Genomic DNA, 24894 nt, shown 5'->3' with positions numbered 1-24894 from the left:
TTGGGCATATCTGTTTTTTGTTTTTTTTTTTAATTGTTTGTAGGCTTTTAGAATTATATTAAGGACAAGTAGAGTTGCAGTGTTGTTTCATTTTTTTCACTAAGTAAAAGCAAATGAGTTTAAATTGCACCTGAAGGTAATGGGATAGATTTATATTTCTCAATAAGTGTAGAGATAGACAAATTTAAAAAAATACAAGAGCTAAGAAACCCTGAAACTCCAATAATGTAATAAATGGATTAAACGCTTCAACTTGCAGTCTTTCTGTATACCTTCTCTGCATAAAGAAATAGGATATAGGCTGTGAATGATCATTATTACTGATGCCATCAGCCTGTGTAGCCTTTGGAAAGGCTTTTGCATTCTGTTTAGCATAGCTTTTAGAGCTGAGGCCTTGTGATGAAGGATAAAGTTAACAGATATAATATGAATATTTTAAAATGTATTTCTGAAGAACCTAGAAACTGTTGTTCTTGGAGGCTGACAGACATCTTAAAAATTAATTGAAGGAGCTTTCAGGAAGCGATCAGTGGGGAAGAGGAAGATGTACTTTTCAAATGTCATCAATGACTTTGCTACAAAAATTGACTTTGGGGCAAAGTTTAATTTATTATTTTTTTTTAACTTACGTTCAAGTGAAACCACTCAGTCTAAGAAAAGTCCAGAAGGTATTGTTCAGATCTAGTCATCTTTACATTTTTTGTTTATAAGCTAGGCAAATCTAGAAATCAGTATCTGTTTTTTGCATGAAAATGTCCAAACTGGTGCATAGTATCAATTTTGTGATAGCATACATATGTCTGGAGAAAGGCTTTAGCATTTTATTTTGAACCTTAAGTGGACTTTCAAGCCTAATTGTAGTTTAGATGACTGCTTCTGCAGAGTTGGATGTATTTATAATAAACTGTCTGAGTCAACCTGCTAATACACGTTGTGGGAGATACCACAGACTACTGAACAGTCAACAGAAAACACTACCTGCTGTGCTGCTGAATTCACATCTTTTCATGTAGCAACCAGTTTTCACTGAAATCCAGCATGTTCTTTGGGTAAATTTATAGTCAGTAAATGTCTTCAGTTTAGAATGAAAATTCCACAAGGCAAGGCATAAAGTTTATCCCATTCAGAAAACCAGTGAAGTTATGATTTGACATTTTTGCTTTAAATGCCAAATGGTTTGCTGAGCACAGTCAATGCAACTTAACTGGGTACTAGGCTGAACACTTTCCATTTCCAGTTTCTCAAACAATGGTAACGAAGATGCTGAGTGGCAGTGGCAAGCTGAAGATATCCACTGAGGACTGATTTATTGTGAACACAAAGCAGATTTATATAGTTATTAATCAGAAGGACACGTAGGTAATCTCATCACACTGAACTATTGTGACTGCAAACACCTGTCTGTCTGATTCCAACCTTACAAAGCAGGATATAAAAGTAGTTTCTTTATTTACCTCTGTTGGTTCACTTCAGTTCATTGTCAAAACTGCCTAAGAATGTTAATAGGAGTGTTACTTTTTTTAAAAAAAGAAAGTAAAATAAAACAGGACCATGTTATGGCAAAGCAAGTGTATGTCAAATACTGTAATATTCTTTTTCCAACTAACTACAGGCCAAAAATAGAAACTTGATGTTTTGGCCTCTTTAAATATTTGAAAAGCATCCAAAATTACCATTTATTAAATTGTGAAACAATGAAGCTTTTAATTTTATTCACTCTTACTCTAAGAAACTATTTCTGGCAAGCTTCTCTAGAAAAAAAATTTCCACGCAAAGCATAAATGACTGTAATGATTGCATCCCGTAATCAGAAATTATCAGGGTGCTCTCAGATTTCTTTAGTGTGGCTGAATAACTTTAATATCTCTGCTATTAGTCTTTGTCATTCACTCAGTGCTTCATAGTAAAGCAGTTGATAAAAATATTTTTTTTTCCCTTGTAAGTAGCTATTCAAAATTGTTTTCAGGTTTTGTTTTACACTTTTTAGACTCAGGAACATACTTTGTTTTTCTTGGAGAGAATTTGTCCAGATTCAGCATTTAGAGTAATGCAAATCTTAAAATATGAGTGGTATTACAAGTCTGGGAAAAGCCAGAGGGACCAGAACATGTAAGATCATCTTGTCAGAGGTGTCGAGTACTCAGAACTCCTTTTCAGTCTCATTAGAGCCTGTTTCAGACTCAAGTCTTTGGTTTCCAAAAGTAGTATGTAACTATGCTGAGGCACACATACATTGTCCAGTTGGTTTGCATACAGTTGGACTCATATATAAATCAGACTATCCTACGGAAAATGTTGCTTGTCATTATACTGGGAGGGAGGGATTGGTTGGGGTATTTGTTTTTTCTTTTTTTTTTAAATTTTATTTTATTTGCTTTTTTTTTTTAATAAAAAGATTTCATAGCATCTTCCCAGTGCTGAAGCTTCAGCTGTTCTCTATATGTGGAAGAAGAGAAAGCCTCTGTCTTCTGCAGTGCTTCACACAGGGTTAAAACATCAAATCACAGATGAAATTTGCCCATGCTGCTGGTATTTAGGGAGACTTAAGTGGTGCTTCAGGCTTTGTGCACATTCTTTCCACCCTGGATACACATTGCTATGGCTCAAGAATAATTACGTATGGCCATCATATTACAACATAATTAAGCAATTAAAGTATACTTATGGCATTCTGTAGAGATTAATGATTGAACAGGGGAAGTTGCCACAGCTTATTACACAGGCTGGCTATCAGTCCTCTAGGTAAAGCTTCTGGCCTGCATTATTATTTCTGTCATAACCTGCTCTGATTTTAAGAAGGTGAATATAGGAATATTGCTCTTCTTCATAAAAGCCATTTTCTTCTGAATCTTTTATAGAATCATGTACCTCAAAAAAGCTGCTACTGTGCTGGTCCAGGCTCCTCTGAAGAAGCAGTGCTAATCACAACTATGTTCATTTTTCTCAGGATTATAATATTAAATAAGGGAATTGTTTATTTTTCTTGTTTCATTTGCTTTGTAGAAAATCCATAGTCTGAATTAATAAAAACCGTAATATTAACCAATTACATTGTAAAACGCAGCCTAGGGCTACCCATAGCTTTGAAATCCATTCTGTATGAACATAAGCAGGATAAGCATTCAAAGAGAAAGGATAAATTCTCTTGCTAGTAAAGCAGAGGTAGCCTGTAAAATGCATTGCAGGAAGCAGAGAGTTCTTATCAAATCACATTTCTGAACACACATGCAAATGTGTGCACATACATATACACCAATCAAGGGTTAAAGTCTGGTCCCAGTTAGTCTTTGTTAACATAGATCTGTAGTTACTAATTTGCTACAAATTCCCATGAATTAACATTGAAATCCTGAATAGCAAAAGTCAGTATGGGGAAACAATATGCACTATAAGACCTCTTAGTAGCAGAATACAATATGAATTATAAATCTTCCTATTATTTTGTAAATTCACTGTCCTTTTATTTCAGAATAAAGTGTTTATTATATTCTGCAGTTTTAGTTAAGAGGTATGGCAACCTTTTGGAATAAAACTTAGTAGATTAGCTCAGGGAAATCAGCACTAGAGGATGCCTCCAGCAGGCTATTTTAATAGTAATCTGACTGCATCACCAAAGGTACAAAGGCTCAGTCTGCTCCTTACTTATTAGAAATCTATCTGTGTTAAGCAGCTACACTTGGAAATCCCCAGAAATGTATTTATGATAGGTCTTGAAATATAGACTAAAAAATAAAAATAAAAATGAAGACAGATGGACAGTAAGAGGAAAATCCTCATGTCGATACCCACTGTTATGGTGTCTGAAGAATACAGAAAATTGTTATAATCTTAAGGCAGCAGGCTGCCTATGAAATACTAATTGAATTTTTCTTCCTTGCTTTTTCTTTCAAACAGCTATAGGCTTACTGGTGGCAATTCACAATTCACGATCAACCCATCAACAGGACAAATCATCACCAGTGCTCTTCTTGATCGAGAGACGAGGGAGAACTACACTTTGGTAGTGGTGTCAAGCGACAGGGGCTTCCCCAGGGCTCTCTCCAGTTCCACCAGTGTGCTTGTCTCTGTTGCTGATGTGAATGACAACCCGCCCAAATTTCATCACCATCCCTACGTCACCCATGTCCCTTCACCTACCACTTCAGGTAACCCTAGCGATACTTGGGATGTTTCAAATTGCATAAACATCTCAATGAAATGTAAAGCTGTGCTACAAGACGTGTTTCTCAGATGTTCCTCTGTAGCTGTTTTCCATGGTTTGTTATCTTCATGTTGTATGCGGATGAATAATGGAAAGGATCAATATGTGACCTGCAGTTCAGCAATGTGTTTTTTTTTTAGTTTGCTCCTTCCATCCAAATTCAATTATTTTTCTCATTTATGTAAAGAAAACATAGTGTAAATAAGCATCGACTCAAACGAGGTATTCAACTATTTTGACAGGGTTAGTAAGGCAATGGCTTCTTTTTTAATTCTGAAAGTCTCCTGAATGTAGATGTTCTTTTTCCACCCTGAACAATTCTTGAAGAGAATTATGTCAACCTCCTCCAAACAGGCTGTATCAGATGCTGATTATGTTGCCTCTCCTTGAGCCAAGTGGTGAAGTAAAGTAAAAGCCAAGCAGCAAACTTCCTTTTGTGGAACCTGCACCCAAATTCAAGTGACTTCACTAAATGCAGTTAGTTAGTTTCTGATTCAGTTTGTTTTATCAGCCTGATAATTAAATACATTAGATATCAGTAAGTCCCAAATACTAGTATATTCTGTTTAAAGAATTGGCATTGCAAGGGGCAAGAAAGGCGAATATGTATATTTGCATGAGGATGGAGAAATATTCGTCTATTTTGAGCTATTTTCCCCCAAGATTAAAATGGACTAATACCATGGCCTGTGCTATCTCAAAACACTAAAATGATTTTATAATATGATGACTGTATTACTATAGTTTCACCAAACCACAGTCAGTGGTTGGCTGTGGAAGGCGGTGATGCTGAATGTTTTCACATGCATACACATACATGGATATATGATGCCTACAGAGAGGATTCCAAGACAAATGGTTTACAAATCAAATTTTCCTTTAAAAGAACAAAAATAAAGGCTTGTTTCCATGTCTTGGGTTTTCTCTCTGAATTTTAAACAATTGCAAATACTTCTCCTTTTTATGGAAGAGTGAATTTGTTTATATTTCTTCCCTGTTTCCAGAACAACATTATGAAATTATTGTATTATTGCCTTGGTGAATCTTTGTGTATTCTGACTAAGGCACAGTGCCTTTGTGTGTTCTTTTGGGGGTATTTCTTTAAATGTGTCTAATAAGGAATACACATAGGTTTAACCAGTGTTTTCTGATCTTTTTGGATGCTTTCTGTATGAAACCCTTTACAATTAGCAACATGTAGAAAACCTGAGCTATGTTTTAAATTTAACAAAATCCTAGGGATGCATGCAGTTTTTTATTTGCAACTCCTCAGTTGATAGTTCACTTTCATTTAAAAGGAAATGTTAACATATTTTCACATTATTTTGAAAGGCTGTTGACAATGATGTTACTAGCAAGCGTGGCATCCATTTAAAAAAGAAAAAAGACCCACGACTTTATTGCAGTCCAGTGTAGCATCTGAAATAGCTTTTCAAAAATACAGAACAAACCTTCATAACTTGATCAAGACGTTTGCATTTATTCCAATCACAGAATATCTAGTGTATATTTTGAGAGAAAAAGCTTAATTTCCTGGTTATTTTTTAATCAAGTTCAAAAAGGGGAACTAGTAATAATAATAATTCATAATATAATTTGCTTAACTGAACCAAAAATCTTTTTTTTTTCCTGGCCCATTTCTCACAAGGGTTTGAATACTGTTCTTCCGTAAATATTCCTCCCTCTGGAGTACAAATCATTGCACATGACAAATAGTGACATGAAGTATAGTTTTAAGGGATGCTGTCATATTCATTCCTGCCTCTAAATGATTTGCCTTAAGATGCTGAAAACAACATGATTTTTATATACATGTAGGTACTTTCTAAATTTCAGTACCAGTAAAACATCAATAGAGTGTTCTGCATCATCTAGGGAATACGAAGAGAAGGAGCTGCGAGGGCATGTGGGTGTGTAGGTTAAATGACCTTGGGTGCTGCCTGTTCACTTGCGTAACCTTACTAGTCATGGAATTACAGGCTTTTTTTTATGATGTGCATAAATAAACTACAAGCAATTAAAAAAAACAACAACAGTCTGGTTAGATTTCTGGCTTTCATAATGTGAATGTTCTAGAAACAGGATGCCAGACTATCAGAAAGTGCAGATGTGTGTGCAGCCAGTGACATCTGCACATGTAGTGACATTTTTGGCTGTGTGCATGTCTTGCAGGCTCTCAAACTCACCTAACCCCTTGTTGAACTTAGCATCTTATGAAAAGAGCAGTTCATCTTCAGAGCAGTGTAAGGAAGCGCATATTGCTTCAGGATGTGCTTCCGAGTGAGAAGCTGGCATAGTGTTTCCTGCAATCAGTGCATCGATTTAAAGAACTGCCCTAACTTTTTTCTCCATTTCAGGCTCATTCGTGTTTGCTGTGACCGTCACTGATGCAGATGCTGGCTCCAATGCCGAGCTCCACTATTCTCTTGTGGGGAAAAACTCCGAGAAATTCCACATCGACCCAGCAAGGGGAGCCATCCTGGCTGCAAACCCGCTGGCAGGAGAGTCCGAAGTCACCATTTCTGTGCATGTAAGGGACAATGGCCGGTACCCCAAGACAGATTCTACAACTGTTACCGTGAGGTTTGTGAACAGAGCAGAATTCCCTCACGTTCAGGCTGATCAGGAGACTTTCACTTTTCCTGAAAACCAAGCAGTTGGTACACTTGTCACCACCATCTCTGGATCTTCAGCCAGAGGAGGATCCTTGTCTTACTACATTGCCAGTGGTAACCTGGGCAGCACCTTCCTGGTTGACCAAGTGACAGGACAGCTGTCTGTTGGGCAAGCTTTGGATTTTGAAGCCATACAGAAATATGTGATTTGGATCGAGGCCAGAGATACAGGCTTTCCTCCTTTTTCCTCATATAAGAAACTGGAAGTGATGGTTATAGATGTCAATGATAATGCACCAGAGTTTGAGCAAGATCCCTTCATTGCAGAAATAGTGGAGAACCTGTCTCCACGGAAGATTCTGACAGTGGCTGCTGTCGACAGAGATAGTGGGCTAAATGGACAGCTGAATTATGAAATAGTTGATGGCAATACAGAAAATAGCTTCAGTATCAATCGAGCCACTGGTGAGATCAGAAGTGTCAGACCCTTGGACAGGGAGAGGTTGTCTAGCTACACGCTAACTGTAAAAGCTTCAGATAAAGGCACCCCGCTCCAGAGCACGACTGTCAAAGTTATCATTAATATTTTAGATGAAAATGACAATGCTCCAAGGTTTTCCCAGATATTCAGTGCTTCTGTGCCTGAAAATGCACCTCTGGGCTTTACGGTAACCCGAGTCACGACATCGGATGAAGACATTGGGGTGAACGCAGTCAGCAGGTACTCTATCAGGGATACAAGTCTCCCATTTACCATAAATCCCAGCACCGGGGACATCACCATCAGCAGACCACTGAACAGGGAAGACACAGACCGCTACAGAATCAGGGTCTCTGCACACGACTCTGGGTGGACAGTGAGCACGGACGTCACCATATTTGTCATGGATGTTAACGACAATGCCCCACGATTTACAAAGCCATCCTATTACCTGGAGTGTCCCGAGCTTCCTGGGATTGGGTTGAAGGTCACCCAGGTTTCAGCCACCGATCCTGATGAAGGGTCTAATGGCCAAGTCTTCTACTTCATAAAATCCCAGTCTGAGTTCTTCCGAATTAATGCAACCACAGGGGAAATTTTCAACAAGCAGTATTTAAGGTACCAAAACTCCAGTGGTTCAAGCAACGTCAACATTAATAGGCACAGCTTCATTGTTACTTCTTCAGACCGAGGCAGTCCTCCATTAATAAGTGAGACAACTGTCACCATTAACATCGTAGACAGCAATGACAACGCACCACTGTTCCTCGCTCAGAAATACTTCACTCCTGTTACAAAGAATGTGAGGGTTGGCACAAACTTAATTAAAGTTACCGCAGCGGATGACAAAGATTTTGGCTTGAATTCTGAAGTGGAGTACTTTATCTCTGATGAGAGCAAAACCAATAAATTCCAACTGGACAGGAGTACAGGCTGGATTTCTGTGTCATCTTCACTAATGGCCGATTTGAACAAAAACTTTCTGTTTAAAGTGAAAGCAAAAGATAAAGGTAATCCTCCACTCTCATCCGAGGTAGCTGTTGAAATAGTGGTCACAGAGGAAAATTACCATACACCCGAATTTTCTCAAAGCCGCATGAGTGTTACTGTCCCAGAGAGTCACTCTGTTGGAACAGTGGTCAGGATGGTTTCAGCCCGAGACAGAGATGCGGCTATGAATGGGTTAATCAGATACAATATTTTGTCTGGAAATGAGGCTGGCATCTTTGCTATTAATACAACTACCGGTACACTGACACTAGCAAAACCACTTGATTTTGAGCTATGCCAAAAGCATGAGCTAGTTGTTACTGCCACTGATGGAGGATGGGTGTCCAGAACAGGCTACTGCAGTGTCACTGTTAATGTCATTGATGTGAATGATAATTCTCCGGCATTCAGTCCTGAGGACTACTTTCCCAACGTGTTAGAAAATGCCCCCAGTGGGACAACTGTTATTTGTTTAAATGCCACCGATGCTGACTCTGGATCTAATGCTGTGATTGCATATGCTATTCAGTCCTCAGACAGTGACCTCTTTGTCATTGACCCCAATACAGGAACGATCACCACCCAGGGATTTTTAGATTATGAAACAAAGCAAAGTTACCATTTAACGGTAAAGGCATTTAATGTTCCAGATGAGGAAAGATGCAGCTTTGCTAGTGTCAACATCCAGCTAGAAGGGACAAATGAATATGTACCCCGGTTTGTGTCTAAGCTTTATTATTTTGAAGTTTCTGAGGCAGCTTCCAAAGGTACTGTTGTAGGTGAAGTTTTTGCAAGTGATCGTGACATGGGAACTGATGGAGAAGTCCACTACCTTATCTTTGGCAGCAGCAGAAAGAAAGGCTTCCAGATAGATGAGAGAAGTGGTCAGATCTACGTTTCAGGACCGCTTGACAGAGAAAAAGAAGAACGAATCTCTTTGAAAGTCCTTGCAAAAAATCTGGGGAGTATTCGTGGTGCGGATATAGATGAAGTAACTGTTAATATCACTATACTGGATGCCAACGATCCTCCTGTTTTCACCTTGGCAACCTACAATATACGAATCAGCGAGGGTGTTCCTCCAGGCACCCACGTCACATTTGTGAGTGCCTTTGATTCAGACTCTGTTCCTAGCTGGAGCAGGTTTTCCTATTTCATTGGGTCTGGCAATGACAATAGCGCCTTTTCCATCAACCCACAGACAGGACAGGTGACAGTCACTGCAGAGCTGGATCGAGAAACATTGCCTGTGTACAACCTGTCAGTGCTAGCCATCGATTCGGGAACACCGTCTGCTACAGGAAGTGCCTCTTTATTGGTAACTTTGGAAGACATCAATGACAATGGTCCTACCTTGTCCACCAGCCAAGGAGAAGTCATGGAGAATAACCGTGCAGGAACTCTGGTGATGACACTTCAGTCATCAGATCCTGATCTCCCTCCAAACCAAGGTCCCTTTACTTATTACTTGCTCAGCACTGGCCCTGCAACCAGCTACTTCAGCCTTAGCACCACTGGTGTGCTGACAACCACTAGGGAGATTGACAGAGAGCAAATCAGTGATTTCTACCTGTCGGTGATTACAAGAGACTCTGGCGTTCCTCAGATGTCTTCCACAGGAACTGTCCAGATCAAGGTAATAGACCAAAATGACAACCCATCTCAGCCCAGAACAGTAGAAATCTTTGTTCACTATTATGGCAACCTCTTCCCAGGTGGAATTTTAGGCAATGTAAAGCCTCAAGATCCAGATGTGCTAGACAGCTTCCAGTGCTCCCTCACCTCAGGAGTCACCAGCCTTTTCAGCATTCCTGGCGGTACCTGTGAGCTGCACTCACAGGCAAGGTCCACAGATGGCACGTTTGACTTGGCTGTCCTCAGCAATGATGGGCTGCATGGTGCTGTTACTAGCAGTGTCCGGATTTTCTTCGGAGGCTTCAGCAATGCCACCATTGACAACAGCATCCTCCTCCGCCTGAGAGCCCACAGCGTGCGGGATTTCCTGACCAATCACTATCTGCACTTCTTGCGCATAGCCAGCTCCCAGCTGACGGGGCTGGGCACTGCCATCCAGCTCTATGGGCTGTATGAGGAGAGCAACCACACCTTCCTGATGGCAGCCGTCAAGCGTGGCAACAACCAGTATGTGAATCCCAGCGGCGTGGCTACCTTCTTCGAGAGCATCAAAGATGTCCTCTTCCGCCAGAGCGGGGTGCGGATTGAGGCTGTGGACCATGACTGGTGCCTGCAGAGCCCCTGCCAGAATGGAGGGAGCTGCCAGAGGAGGCTGGCGGTGAGCCCAGCTCTGCAGAGCCACGAGAGTGTCCCTGTCATCATTGTGGCCAATGAGCCCCTCCGGCCCTTTGTGTGCCGGTGCATGCCAGGGTACGACGGGAGTCTGTGTGAGACAGACATCGACGAATGCCTCCCTTCCCCCTGCCACAACGAGGGGACTTGCCACAACTTGGTGGGGGGCTTCTCATGCAGTTGCCCTGAGGGCTTCACTGGCATGGCCTGTGAGAGAGACGTCAATGAGTGCCTTGCCAACCCATGCAAAAATGGTGCTGCCTGCCAGAACTTCCCAGGAAGCTTCAACTGCGTTTGTAAGACTGGGTATACAGGTATGCTTTTACTTCTGTAGCTCTTACAGTCCAGAAGAGATGTAAAGAGGGCAGAAACTTGCCTTTTTAGCTTGAGATTGTCTGAATATAAGCATCCCCATAGGTGAAGATGTCATGCAAAATGAGCTATTTGTAACTATGAGAACTCAGAAGACCAGGTGCCCACAGCATTATTTTATTTTAGTTCTGTCCTCAGGCAAATCTCACTTACCTGATTTGCATTAGAACAGAAAATTTTTTACAAGAGCTATTTTAGTTTACTAAATGTGTAGAATCCATTTCCAATGTGTAAGTATGATTTTTCTGTTCTTCTCATTGTTCTGCATTTCAAGTCTGCTAGGAGTGTGCCAAGCAATAAAATTGGCCTCTTCCCCCAATTGCTTACAGTCATACAAGAGAGAAGACAGATAAAGGATATGGGAAAAAACAGAATTCAGGCAAAATGGTCAAGCATTTCTGTTATGTATTTTGTCCCTTTGTAATTTATTTTTCATTAACAACATAAATATCTGCAGTATTCCCTCCTCTTCTGAGTATTTTTTCGCTAACATTTATTACACTTTCAAACATAGCAGTATTTTATCCCTAGAAAAGCAGGCTGATATTTGCTTCTGTCATGAATGTTCAAGGAAGGTTTGAACAATTTCCGCCATTGCTTATGACCAATTTTACAGATGTCATTAAAAAAATCTAACCAGAAAAGAATAAGCAAGGCTTTTGGTACCTTTTCCTGAAGAGTATTTCTCTCCTTATGGTAGGGTGGGAATTGTCTTGCCACCAGTGATACCAAAACTCATTTGTAACCGGTGGAGTGACCAGGAGGTTGATTATTCTTTTTATTATTTTTTTTTTCTTAAACCAGATTAGGACATGAGATGTGATGCACTTTATTATAAAGGAGAAAGTTAATCAAAGTAAAGATTCTAACTACTTCATTTAAAGCACAGCTACAGCAGTAGATGCATACTCAGTGTGAAAGGACTGTTGATACAGAAGTACACTGATGTGACCTTTTGTGTGGACCTCACAAATGTGCTACTGAGCCGCAGGTCAGGAGCAATTACTGTTAATTGACAAGCAGTTCTAATTAAGTTACCAATCCAGGGTTTTATTTCATGTTGTATTAGTACATCAAATTATTTTGCCAGGAGCATGGCAAATAATTCTAGGGCACCTATCCCCTCTTTAGGTCATTAGCACCAAAGATTACTTTGGCATATGTTTGCTGTTGCAACAAAGCAAAGCACTTCATTAGCTCTAGCGACATGCTGTAGTATGTGCCTCTAGCCTATAATTTGAAACATTAAAGAAACGTCCAGTTTATTTTTTCTGGTGTTAAAGCTCATATCTTAATGTTCAGCCCTCATGTCAGCTAAAAACCAAGTTCTACATGTGACAAGCTTGAAAAGAAGAACGTTTTAACTAAGATAATGTGAGACTCTTACAGTTTAAAATATTTGACTGCCTTCACGCCATGAATTAAATGTGGCATCTGATATGAGCTTTCTTAAACTCCTTGTCAACACAAATAAATTCTAAATAGACTACAACTGAGGCAGACGTTTCTATCTGGGGGTCAGATCTTTTTTAATCTGTTGGCCGTTGCAGAATCGAGAATTATTTAAGTGTCTGAAGATTAATTGATCAAGACAAAAAACAAATGGCACCAAAGTATGTAATTAAAAACCAAGATATCTTCAGCGTTGAACATCAGCAGAACTTATTAGATAAGATCACAGAAATATTCAGTATATTTAGACATTTTATGTCTGCAAAAGCATGTTTTAAATTCTGCAAATGTAATATTCAGTAGGCTCTGCAAACAAATGTCAGAATACAGATTGAGAATACTTGACATGGGGACTACTATGTCGTTATACTGCCAACAGAAAGAGAACACAGCTGCTTGGGAGTTTAATCCTGATTCATATATGATTAAAGATAGTCGTAGTGAATATAAAAATAAAAAATGCTGGTTTCTTTATGAATACAAACATTAAGTGCCTCAGAACAAAAAAATAAAAAGAAAGAAAGAAAAAAAGAGATATCCAAAATAGTACATTTCTAATTCAGTTTACCATGTTCATAGCTTTGCTGATTCTCTTGGAATGACAATACAGGCTTATAATTGAGTTTGCATGCTCAGTATAAAAGTAATATTTACATGGCGCTGCATACAAGTAGAAATTAGTGTTTTCTGAGACAGTCTCTCTGTTCACAGTAAATTAGAGTACATGTAGACCTTTATAATGGCCTACCTGGAAACCTAGAGTCTTACTTTTCCTTGATTTATTATGTTTTGTCAGCTGCATTTCACTTCATCATACTGCAAAGGTAATGTACTTCTTTTCACTGAATAGGATTATAAAGACTGATTACCTCAGAGCAACATCATTAATGGGTTTAACAGTCTGTTATAATTACATCTCTTAATGATGATCAGGTTTTGGTTTTAAAATAATCACTTTCTGGAGGAAATATACTTTATGATTTACAGTAGCTGTCTGCCCTTCCTTTGAACCCTTTGGTTCCTGTTTTCCAGGACTCATTAAGATGAAGGAATGTAGGTTTGTGAAATTGTTTCAAATGCAAGATTAAAATATTAGAACAACCACTTTAAAAGATGGACACAGAGAACCACAAAACCTAAACCTCTCAAATCAGCTGAAATCTAACCCACAAGCATTCAGCTGGTACCTGTTCGTGTTACATTTTTCTATTAAAAAAGAAAAAAATTATCAGGAATAATTTTTGCATAAACCCCTGCATGTGATGATATCAGCTTGAGGTGATGAATGCTGAATGCTGTCTGTTATCAATTATCCAGCATTACCCTAATTTTCATGGTCTTCAGATAAAGATCTTTCTAACACAAAAATGAATATCCCAAGTCTTTCAACATTATCTTTCTGGAAAGCAGTAAAATGGAGCACTTGGGTTCAGACGAGGGTGCTTTTGTGCATAGTGGCAAACAGTTTCTTAGTTTCTTACCCTCTTCAATCAGGTAATGATCTTTGAATGATTTGTTTTATCTGTGCAATAGAGAATTTCAAAATAGATAGCAATTGTATAAAATCTCTACTCAGGAAGCACAATATTTTTTCTAATATTGAGATAAGACAAGGGGTAATGGCTTTAAACTGGAAGAGGGGAGATTTCAACTAAATATAAGGAATACATTTTTTACAGTGAGGTTGGTAGGATACTGGCACAGGTTGTCCAAAGAGTTGGCAGGTGCCTCATCTCTGGAAACATTCAAGGTCAGGTTGGATGGGGCTTTGAGCAATCAAACTCTAGCTGAAAGATGTCCTTGCTCATTGCAGGGGAGTTGGACTAGAGGACCTTTAAAGCTCCCTTCCAAAATAAACTTCTATGATTCTAAACACAATTTTATTAGCTTTATGAATTATTCACACAGTTGTTAAATATGAAGATGTTGTTATTCACTGGTTAAAATATGTGCAGCTAAAATAAACATCCATATTCTGTTGCTGGCTCAGCAAATACCCAGCTTTAATGTTAGCTGAGAAAAAGAAGAGTAGTTAGATTAGATTGCAAAAAAAAATTAGTAAGCCTTATTAGCTACACTTGATTTTTGTGTAAATTAAGAATCAACATTGAGCTATTTTGAGCATCTCTGCCTCACTCTTGCTACATGTTCTCCTCAGTAAGTCAACAATCTGTACTATGCATCATAATATTGAAACAAAGAAAACAGCAAAGTGTAAGATAAAAAGTTAGCTCATCCTTCAGTCATGCCCATTAGAGAATAAAATATAAATAAATACCCCCAAAGCATAATTCTATTAAGACACTGGAAATGTTTCCTGGATTTATGATGAATCTACAAGTTATGTATTAACCACAGAAATCCTTCAGTGCTCTGTTTCCATCCTGCTTGCAGTTGCACATGGAGTTCTTCTGCTCACACAGAAGAACTGCCTGCAAACTCCTTTAGGTTAAACAGAAAAGTAGAGGGAGGGGAATAAAAAGAGGCAATCTTAATTAGGTGACCAAAGCTGTGACATTCTGAAAAAGCTAGCAGAGTTAATATAGCACAGCCCTGATTTTCAACAGTTTAGGGACCAGCAATCCCTAAGGACTGCATGTTGTGCATTGTTGTCATATGAGATGTAAGAATTATGTGTGTGACATACAAGAATGGACACTCTTTGTGCAAGCTCATGTTGTACTTTTAACTTAAATATATGTTATGGTTATATGGTGTGAGGAATGCAATAATTCATTATCAGTGCAATAAGAAGTATTAACGCAGTATTAGCCATTGCCAGATGAAGTCTAGGGAGAGGTCTGGAAGAGTGTGGCTGATTTTGCCAGGTCCACTAGCCTAGATGAAATTCAGGGAGAGGTCTAGAAGAGTGTGGCTGATTTTGCCAGGTTTTGCAGAGAAACATGAGGGATAAACTTCATGATGCTTCCATTGTTTTTCCTGAGCAGGCAGCAAAGGCAGGCACTGTTGGCAGAAGAAAGGAAGGCAGGTTCCAGGCATGGTGTATAGGTGAAGTGTTCCTAAAACTGATAAAAGCTAAGCAACGGAAAACTTAGAAGTGAAGAGCAATACTTCTATAGTTAATGTTTCCATGCAAAGAAAATTTTCGGTTTGTACAATGAATCCCCTTGTCAGTATTCAGCATCTGTTAAAATCTTCACTTTTTCTCCTGGTTCCCTTCCTTGTTGAAGTGAATTATCACTGAAGTTATTTCAGTTTATTCTCTGGTGAATAATATTTACCACATGTGACAATGTCTGCTTAGAAAAGGACTGTTTCCAGGGTAGCTTGTTTTAGCTCCAGAGGACTGGTGTCCCTCTGAGTCAGGAAGGAGGTTGTAATGGATGAGGAAAAATAAGAAAATCATATAATGTACAATAGCAGCCTGTGTTCAGCATGCCATGTTGATACAGGGTCCAGCAAGGGCTGTCTGTGTCTCTGTCACACTAATGAGTACATTGCATTCAATAGGGGGGAAAAAACATTACTTTTTTTTTAGTTCAGCATCTCCTTTCATTTCATGTTCTTTTACAGACAGCAGTTAATAAAAAATCCAATTAAAAACCAAACCACCAATACCTATAAGAGATAATTACAATGAGACACTTGAAAAGCAGAATTAATTTCTCTGGGCCATGCATAATGCAGCCCAGCATCGTGCCTGTGTTTCTCTCTCTATCCCACAGCCGCAGTGGGTTCCTGCACCCTCCCTCCTGGCTGTGCGTTCAGCATTGGTTCATAAACTCATTACCTAAATACCAGCCTGACTTTCCTATCGACCTGAATACTCTGACCTGGAAATTGCTCTTATTCCCTAATCGCAGGGAAGACGTGTGACTCCACTGTCAATTACTGTGAGTGCAACCCCTGTTTCAATGGTGGATCCTGCCAAAGCGGGGTGGAGGGCTATTACTGCCACTGTCCCTTTGGTGAGTACACTTCTCCCCCCATCTTCCCTTTCCCTATTAATATTTCTCAAATCTCTATTTTTATCTGCATAAACCCGGTGGGTGTTTATATGGATTCCAATCTGTGGGCAGGTGTTGGTCGTCTCCTCTGTATTTTCCTCAGCTGCAAGAGGGAGAAGCCGATATTTCTACCAGCATGGCAGTAGATGGAAGCACAAGGCAGTGTGGGGGGTCACTGTGGCTGCTGGAGGGCCACACTCAGGGCTCAGAGCAGTGCTTGGGTCTCCTGCCTAATAATAGATGCTTTTAGGAAAGCTGAGGAGTGAGGTTGCTGTAAATAACATCAGTATTCTTGCATCAAATTGCAAGGAAGTCATCATGTTGGGATGATATTGAGCAGAGAGGACTTGGTTTTCTTCTGAAAAATAAGAATAATTTACCAAAATATTTGTAAAGCAAGAATTGGAAGGCACCCATATTTTTCTGCAGTTGAGGAGCACCACAGTAGATGTTGGCACTTTCATATTTAGTAGATTTGACTAGGAGAACCTGGCTGAATCAGAACAGTTTTGCTAGCCCACACCAGTACTTGCCCATTTCATTTACTGCATATTAATAAAGTTCTGAGTTCCAAAACCAGAGTACTGTTCCAAGAGTCAGAAAAGCATATAGTACTGCCAAAATTATTAAATTATTAGAATTTAATTATCTCAAATTTGGTTTGTGGAATGAGCCCAATAAAGACATAAACCAATACATATATTTTAAGGTGTCATGATATAATTGCAGCAAGATTGGTTCTGAATGCAGGTTTGCCATTGTTTGTGTAGAAAAGCAGGGAAGTAAATGCAACTGTTTAACTGAAAACCAGATAAACCTGAGAAATCATCTAAAATGTTTTAAGGCTGCTGAAAAGCATCACACACAAGTATGGTTTGCAATACACACTTGTAACTACCTCTACATATGGTTTTCTACTAACATGTGGAATAACTTCTTTATTCTGTTTTATTTCCTTTGTTTTATGTTTCCTCAGAGTTTATTCATTTCCTATATAGTACATTGTAAATGTATCTAATAGTCATAAATTAAGTCTGAAATTTTTTCTCATTGCCACTGCAGTAAAAAAAAAATAATATGCGGGAAATTATGTGACAAATATCTGAAAAGAAATACATAGGATGCACCAAAATATTCAAATCAATAAAAACACAGCAAGGCATAATGTTTTAGTCACACTTATGCTTGTATCATAAGTAATGAACCACTGATTGAGAAGCAGTTCATATAACAGCTGAAAAGAGAAAAATGAGATCAAGTTGCAAATTTATTTCCATAACTGGGTTAATAAATGCCTGATAATAATTAACAACCCTATTCAACATAACTGTCAAACTCACTTTTTTTTTTTTCTAAAGAAACCATAGAACTCAATGAAATGTACTTTGTGTTTCAACAGATGTCACTTGTAACTCAATTTTTAAGTTTAAATATATGTACTTCAACATTCATCTGTGGATAATAGGAGTCTTCTGTTCAAGCTGCACATTTTTAATCATGCATTAGAAGTTTCACAAAGAGCCTGTGTGTCACAGCCATGTCTAGAGCACATCAGTGCTTTGTTTTTGGGAGAATGCACAGGAAGGAAGAAAACTATTTGACACCAGATTTTACTTTTCATTTTGCAGGTGTTTTTGGGAATCACTGTGAACTGAACAGCTATGGATTTGAAGAGTTGTCCTATATGGAGTTTCCCAGTATGGATCCAAACAATAATTACATCTATATAAAGTTTGCCACTATAAAGAGTAATGCTTTAATGTTGTATAACTATGATAACCAAACTGGAGACAGAGCAGAATTTCTGGCTCTGGAAATAGCAGAAGGGAGGCTGAGATTCTCCTACAATCTTGGCAGTGGCACATACAAGCTTACCACAACTAAGAAGGTGTCTGATGGACAATTTCATACAGTGATTGCCCGACGGGCTGGAATGGTAAGAGATACTAAAATGAGAAGATGGAATTTAAGACAAGTTTTTAAGCCAAGCCACTTTGGCTTCCATATGAACTCAGAGAAGCATAAAATTAGTAACGTTGCATTTACTAGCAGAACCTCCAACTTTGGAAAAAGCCTCCTCATTTCTGTCTTGCTCCAACTGACTCAAAGGACTATAATGGATTGTTTAATATGATGGTGATAAAGAATAATTAAAAAAAAAAATGCAATGCCATGTACTCTAAATGTGAAAAATGAGAACCAGGAGTAAGTAATGAAACAAATTACTACACATGAGGCTGATTAACTGATGCAGATTACAGGGATCACTAATTAAGGCTAAAAGCCCCAAAATCATTTTTCTCAGCATTTGGAAAATACAAACAGACAAACTTAACATTCCTTGAGGTGATTTTACCAATCTCATCAGACTGGAAGCCTGTTTTTCCTCTATAAAGCATATGTAAAAAATTCAAAGGTGCTAAACTGAGAGGGTGTTTTGGGGGAAAGGTGGGAAGTTACTTTTCCTTTTGTCCCCCAGAAAGCATCTGAGGGGAGGAATTCTACCAAAAACTGGACTGGGACAACTGATTGCCATATGCATGATACTCTGACCCCTCTCCTACCTTCATTTTTTTTCAAGTAAATGTTTTCTATTCCTCTTCTCTCATTTTTTAATAGTATTTCCAAAGCAGAACATAAACCAAATGCTCTCTGAGTTCAGGCCAAGCTTTTTGACTCCACAGTGTTTGAGTTAGAAGTGAAACAAGATCTATTCACCGTAATCAGTAACTATTGCCCAACAGCTCCTTTCTCAGGCAGAAATGGCCAGCATACATGGAATCCCATATTCTTCCCATGTTTGAAATTGAAGTCATATAAGAATAATATGTGGCTGAGGCTCCACATCATGTTTTATATATTGGAAGCCAAAAGTGAGTGATGTAGGGAATAAAAGAATAAACTGTTCTACCCTAGAACTAGCTGCTCTACTCAAGAGCTTCAGATCCAGGGTGAGATGTCCATAGGCACAAATGTCCTGAGAGCAGCAGAGGAATGCATTACCTTATGGTCTGTGGTTCTTTGTAGCATCAGGGTTGTCTGCTGACCTGGTGCTTTTTTTCTTCTCTCTTAGAGAGTCTTGAGCCTGAAACTGCGTTTCAGTTGTGTAGTGCAAGACCTGATTTCCTCATTTAAGAAAGGTGGATGGTTTAGTGTACAGCTGGATTAGCAAATCCAATTTGTGTGTTTGCAGGAGTTATATATCCAAATAAAATGGAGGATAATTGTGATGTTGAGTCATGACTTAATGCAGATACTTCATGATTTGCATCACAGCTTACAAATGGAAAGCCTAAATCTTGAAAGGTACCAGGTTCCCATTTTAGCAATTAAATTAGGGTGATATTTCTATCAATAAGATTTAAATGACTAGGTATAGGAGCGCACATGTAACATTACAATAAATAAATGAAATATACTTCAGAAAAAAAATGAGCAGTAAAATGTTTTACTTGTAAATATGCCAGAGGGCTAGACTATAGAAGAGATAACATAAAAAGGGCTATTTACAGAAAAAGTGAGTTATGAATACTTCTGTCTGAACGCAGACACTTAAGACAACTTATACCTTTGTGTGATTATTTATTTTTAACATTTAAGCCTTCTCAGTAATGTCAGCTGTTTACAAATACAGTATGTGAAAAGAATTGCCTTTGTCTTAGATATTTCTGCTGCAGGAAAAATGTCTCCCAGGTGTCCAAAACTGTATAAAATAGCCCCCCTTCAGGATTCCAAATCTGTCATTTCCTACAGCACAGTGGGGTTTTATCGGAAACTGGTAAAATCATTAAGTTGTCAGTCCTGAGCTATTGCAGAGTGACAGGATAGAAGTCTCATAATGCATCAAGGTAACCATAGAGTAATGCTTAAGTAACAAGCAGGAACATTTGACTAACATTAGAAAATAAGTGAACTCTGGTCCAAGTAAAACATGCTCTCAAATATCTAGCCCTTGAGCTGGGGTTGAAGTCTGGCTTTCACAGTGCATAGCAATGTAAGTTAGGGAGATTACACTGATTGAGCTAAGAACAAAAAGCTAATTTCATTTTTTGTTTTTGATGTTCTGAAGGAAAATATGGATCCATCTGGTGGCATACAGACCAGCCATCTTATTACTCTTTCTATGAATTGTTTCATCTATACAGGGCTATAATCTGCTTTGGAACTGCAGACTGATGTTTCTCAGGAGAAGCAGTTTGCTCATTATTTATGGAAAGAAATTCAAGATAAGCTTTCATTAAAATAGCAAACTGAACAATTTGGGTGTGCCATAGGGCATGATTTAGGGCTAAGAGCTATGAATTTATTTGGTCAATACAGTGCATCAGCTCACAGTATGTATTTGGAATGCACATGGACAATCTATGGGGATTTCAACAGGATGCAGTTAGTGAACTTAGTTGCAGGCAGAAAGAAAAGCCATTGCAGAGTAATGAAGTACTGATAGCTAGTGCTGTTTGCTCAGCTCCAGCAGAGTAAGCTGAATCAAAATATATACCAAGGTATTTTTAAAAGTGACATTAGATTTAAATTTGCTGCAAAACAGTACGACACATTTAGTTCAAACATGAGAAGCTGATACGTACAATTTGGAGATTATGTTTATTTTTCTGAAAATTTGTTTTAAGGAATAACTTTCAGCGGGTTTGGTTTTCGGTTTTGTTTTGTTTTGTTTTGTTTTTTCCAGTGCATCTGTTATTAATAAATCTCTGTGGGGAAAATTCATTGCTAAATAAGGAATAAAATAAAAGCTCCTTTTTAAATCAGCAGAAATTATTTCACGATTTTAGTGAAAGCTTTGGTTAGACTTTCAGAGCTTACAAATAAAAGTGCCATGATTCACTTTAGTGTGAATGACTGAGATGGGTAATGAGGTAACCCCAGTGCATGGGGCTTGATGGCTTGGGGGTAATAATAAAGAGGAAGTGCTGGCAATGCTTGGTACTTTTCCAAACGTCATCTTGGTCCCACTATAGGTGTCCTTATTTTTCACCATTATTAATGTCAACAAACATCCTTCATGACACATCAGCCTAAGGGTTACCTTAATCATGTCCACTTGGTTACTCTTGGAATATTATTGAGTGGTCAGTTATTATTTTTAACTAGTACTCTCAGTGATTGTACTCCCAGCTTTTGTAACATGCTTTTTATCAAGCTCAAGCAATGTGTTTAATGTCATGGTCACGCCGCTGAAGGTATGCCCTTTGTGTTTGGAGGGAGCAGCTCTCTGTTCAGCTCAAGAGCAGGATACCATACAAGCCAAAGCAATGCCATTTCAAGGAGGAAAGCAAACAAACATGAAAGAAACCCTACCTAAATCTGAAAACTGTGTTTACCTGATTCTCTGTCTGTATGAAGCAGCCAATTATCGCACTCTCTGCTAGTGTCCACATCTTGGTGTTCACTATGTTGATGCAGATGGGGGTTGATCTGTGGCTCTGAAGCACCCTGCAATGCTGAGTGACAGTAATACACAAGTGCTCCATTCTAGCCAAGTTCTTGATATAATATATTTAATCAGTTAATGTGGTTGGTGACTGCAGCCTTGTAATATTCAGCATATGTGTGTGTGTGGCTTTTGCAGGCAGCATCACTGACAGTGGATTCCTGCTCTGAGGATCAGGAGCCAGGCTACTGCACTGTTAGCAATGTTGCTGTTTCTACTGACTGGTAAATAATTCTTCATTTTGTGGGAGACTTTTTTTTTTTTTTTGAGTAAAATTTAAAAGAAATCACCCTCTAAAGCCAGAGAAATTTGGAGTCATGATGACATGCCCTTAGCGCAGCCTCAAGCAAGGGATCAATACCTCAGCTGCTCTCTGTCAGAGGCATTGAAAGCCAAGGATCCCGAGTGTTATTTCCTCCCATCTTTGGAGAAGCAAATTGAATTTTCTACATGTACCATTGCTAATTTAGGCTACATTTCTGCATAGAGTTTATTCAGAAATCCCCAGTTCTTGATTCCATGTCTGGCTCCAGGCTTTTATGGCATACAAAAAATGTATGACCATGGTAGTCTGCACTGTGGTGTAAATGGGGATAAGACTTATTGCCTAATGATTTGGGGTCCTGTGTTTGTTTATTTATTTAAACTGCACCTCTCCTTTCTTATAAAGGTGTGAGAGATAACATCACCTGATTACTGCTTTCTTAATAATAATAATTATTATTATTATTTTGACGTTGTTTTCAGTCATTTCCAGTTGCCATCTTTTACAGTTTTCATTTCTTAAGCATTGGCCAGTACAGAAAACAAGTCTTATCTCTTGTGTTTACCCTAACTAAGCCTTTCTGTTGCATCTTTAGATCCTCTTTGGAGATAACAATAGCTTCAGTCCCAATCACTTTGGCTAATTTCTTACAATAATCACAATCATATTCCCTGTCACAGGTGATATCCCTAGCAAAGGTGTTATAGCTTTGTAAAATAATAAATCCATCTTCCAGCTATGTCAATATCATCTACAATTTAAGAGTAATTGAGTAAAAAGCTTTATTCATTACGATTTCATGCACACCGCTCAGTCAAGTCAATAGAAATTTTGACATGCAATAACTGAGATGGAATTTAGAGTCATACCTATCAAAACTGTTATTTCCAGCACTACTGATCTGTCTTCCCTTCTAAATACAATGTGAGTTTGGAGGAGGAATTTTAGCTGCGTACCATAGCTGATGGTTACAGTTCCTGTGTTGTCACTGCTATGTTAATATCTGATGCTGAGAAATTGTTTTTCTGCCTCTGTTATAGGACTCTCGATGTACAACCAAATCGGGTTACTGTTGGTGGCATCAGGTCTATAGAGCCCATCCTGCAAAGGAGAGGACAGGTGGAAAGTCATGATTTTGTGGGCTGTATAATGGAGTTTGCAGTCAATGGACGTCCCTTGGAGCCCAGCCAGGCTTTGGCAGCTCAAGGAATCTTAGATCAGTACGTCTGCTCTATATGGTATCAAATGGACCGCATTTACAATAAAGGAAGCTGTCATGAAAATCAGATAGTGTTCCACTCAGACAACATCAGTTATTTCTTGTTTAAAAAATGACTTTAGAATTTCTTGTAAATTGAGAAAAATGTAGGAAGAAAATGAATTTGGCTGAAAGGTTCACAAAATATTACAGGGGCTTCAAAAAAGCAACATCACTATATTTCTATTGCCAATTATTATTAATGGTGCTTTGAAGGCTGGAGTAGCGTTGTTATTGAGTTTCTTTATAAATTCCACCTGGGTTTGACTATACTCATACTGTTTGCTAACCCTCTGTTCCCTCTTATTTCTTTTTAATCCACAATGTCTGCTGTATCACTTTGTCTCTCAAGCGTCACTGAATTTCCCTCATATCCTCCAAGCAGTCTTTCATTAATTATGAACCATCCGATTCTATCAGTTTTTCCATCTCAGTATGTAAAGTCACAAGTTGTAGCAATAATGTCAGTCTTCCATCCAAATTTGCTAGCCCCTCTTTCAATCCCCAAGCTTGTGCTGTTCATTGTGATACAGTCTCTGGGGGAATGGAGATTAAAAAGCACCTAAAAGGCTTTCTTCTTCTCTTGCGTAACAGGAAATAGGAGCTTCATTGTCTCTGAATTCATTTCTCTTTCAAAAGACTGTTCTAAATTGTCGCTGAAAATCAGGATCTGTTTAGAAACATGATCTGTCTGAGGAGAAGAGCCCCTCCATTTGTGCATCTCTGGGGGGGAAGAAAGGGAGTATAGTTCAAACACAGGATGCTTTCCAGTGCATTTGCTCCGTTTATTTGTGCATACATTCTTCAGCATCTACGTTTCTGTTTTGTTTCAGGTGTCCCAGACTAGAAGGTGCTTGTACAACCAGCCCCTGCCAACATGGTGGCACCTGTGTTGATCACTGGTCATGGCAGCAGTGTCATTGCAGAGACGGACTGACAGGAAAGCACTGCGAAAAATGTATAGAGGAAGTTTTATTGTCTTTCTCTTTAATGTAAACTCTGGTTTAACCAGATGCCATTAAGAGTTCCTTTTCAGAGGCATGGGATAATGAATTTTATAAGCTCAGGAAAACAAGCAGCATGCTTGCCTCTTAAATAATTTTGAAGGAGAAGCCCACAATGGACTTTCATGAGCTTGTCCTTTCATGAGCTAAATAGAGCAACAAATTGCATATATTATGTTTTCTGGCATGTATATCACATTTCAGGTGACTTGCACTCATTTAAAACTATTGCTTCCCAGTAATGTATAATATCAGTACCTAAAATAAAGCTATCCTGTAGGATGAATTTGTCTGCTACAGGGAGGTAAGATGGTAAGGGAAAAACCCTTCCTTTCACATTAGCACTATGTGCATGTGCTTGTGTCTCCTCTGGACTGTTGACTTTTTATCAAACAACCATCAGATTATAGGCAAGAAAATATGGTAAATGTAAATGAAAGCAAGGCATTTACACTCTGGGATTATTAACTTGCATGTGGATAACTCTGTAAATCAATACGGAATTGTCTAGGACAGCAGAGAGATTTATTTC

At 38.7% G+C, this 24894-nt stretch overlaps 1 protein-coding gene across 1 annotated transcript in view; it reads left to right on the top strand.

Annotated features, from left to right (window-relative positions):
* The window catches only part of FAT4 (FAT atypical cadherin 4), a 131965-nt gene that overhangs the window by 94724 nt on the left and 12347 nt on the right, over window positions 1-24894 (top strand). Inside the window, exons 8-14 of the mRNA XM_062614195.1 lie at window positions 3895-4145; window positions 6559-10908; window positions 16243-16347; window positions 18015-18322; window positions 21974-22059; window positions 23141-23320; window positions 24192-24316. Of these exons, the coding sequence (XP_062470179.1) occupies window positions 3895-4145; window positions 6559-10908; window positions 16243-16347; window positions 18015-18322; window positions 21974-22059; window positions 23141-23320; window positions 24192-24316 (5405 nt within the window). The remainder of the gene's footprint in view (window positions 1-3894; window positions 4146-6558; window positions 10909-16242; window positions 16348-18014; window positions 18323-21973; window positions 22060-23140; window positions 23321-24191; window positions 24317-24894) is intronic.

Source organism: Pezoporus occidentalis, unplaced genomic scaffold (genome assembly GCF_034315485.1).
Source record: "Pezoporus occidentalis ecotype Australia unplaced genomic scaffold, CSIRO_AGI_Poc_V1 ctg172, whole genome shotgun sequence".
NCBI lineage: Eukaryota > Metazoa > Chordata > Aves > Psittaciformes > Psittacidae > Pezoporus > Pezoporus occidentalis.
The sequence above is the reverse complement of the archived record's forward strand: the minus strand, read 5'-3'. Positions and strand labels throughout refer to the sequence as shown.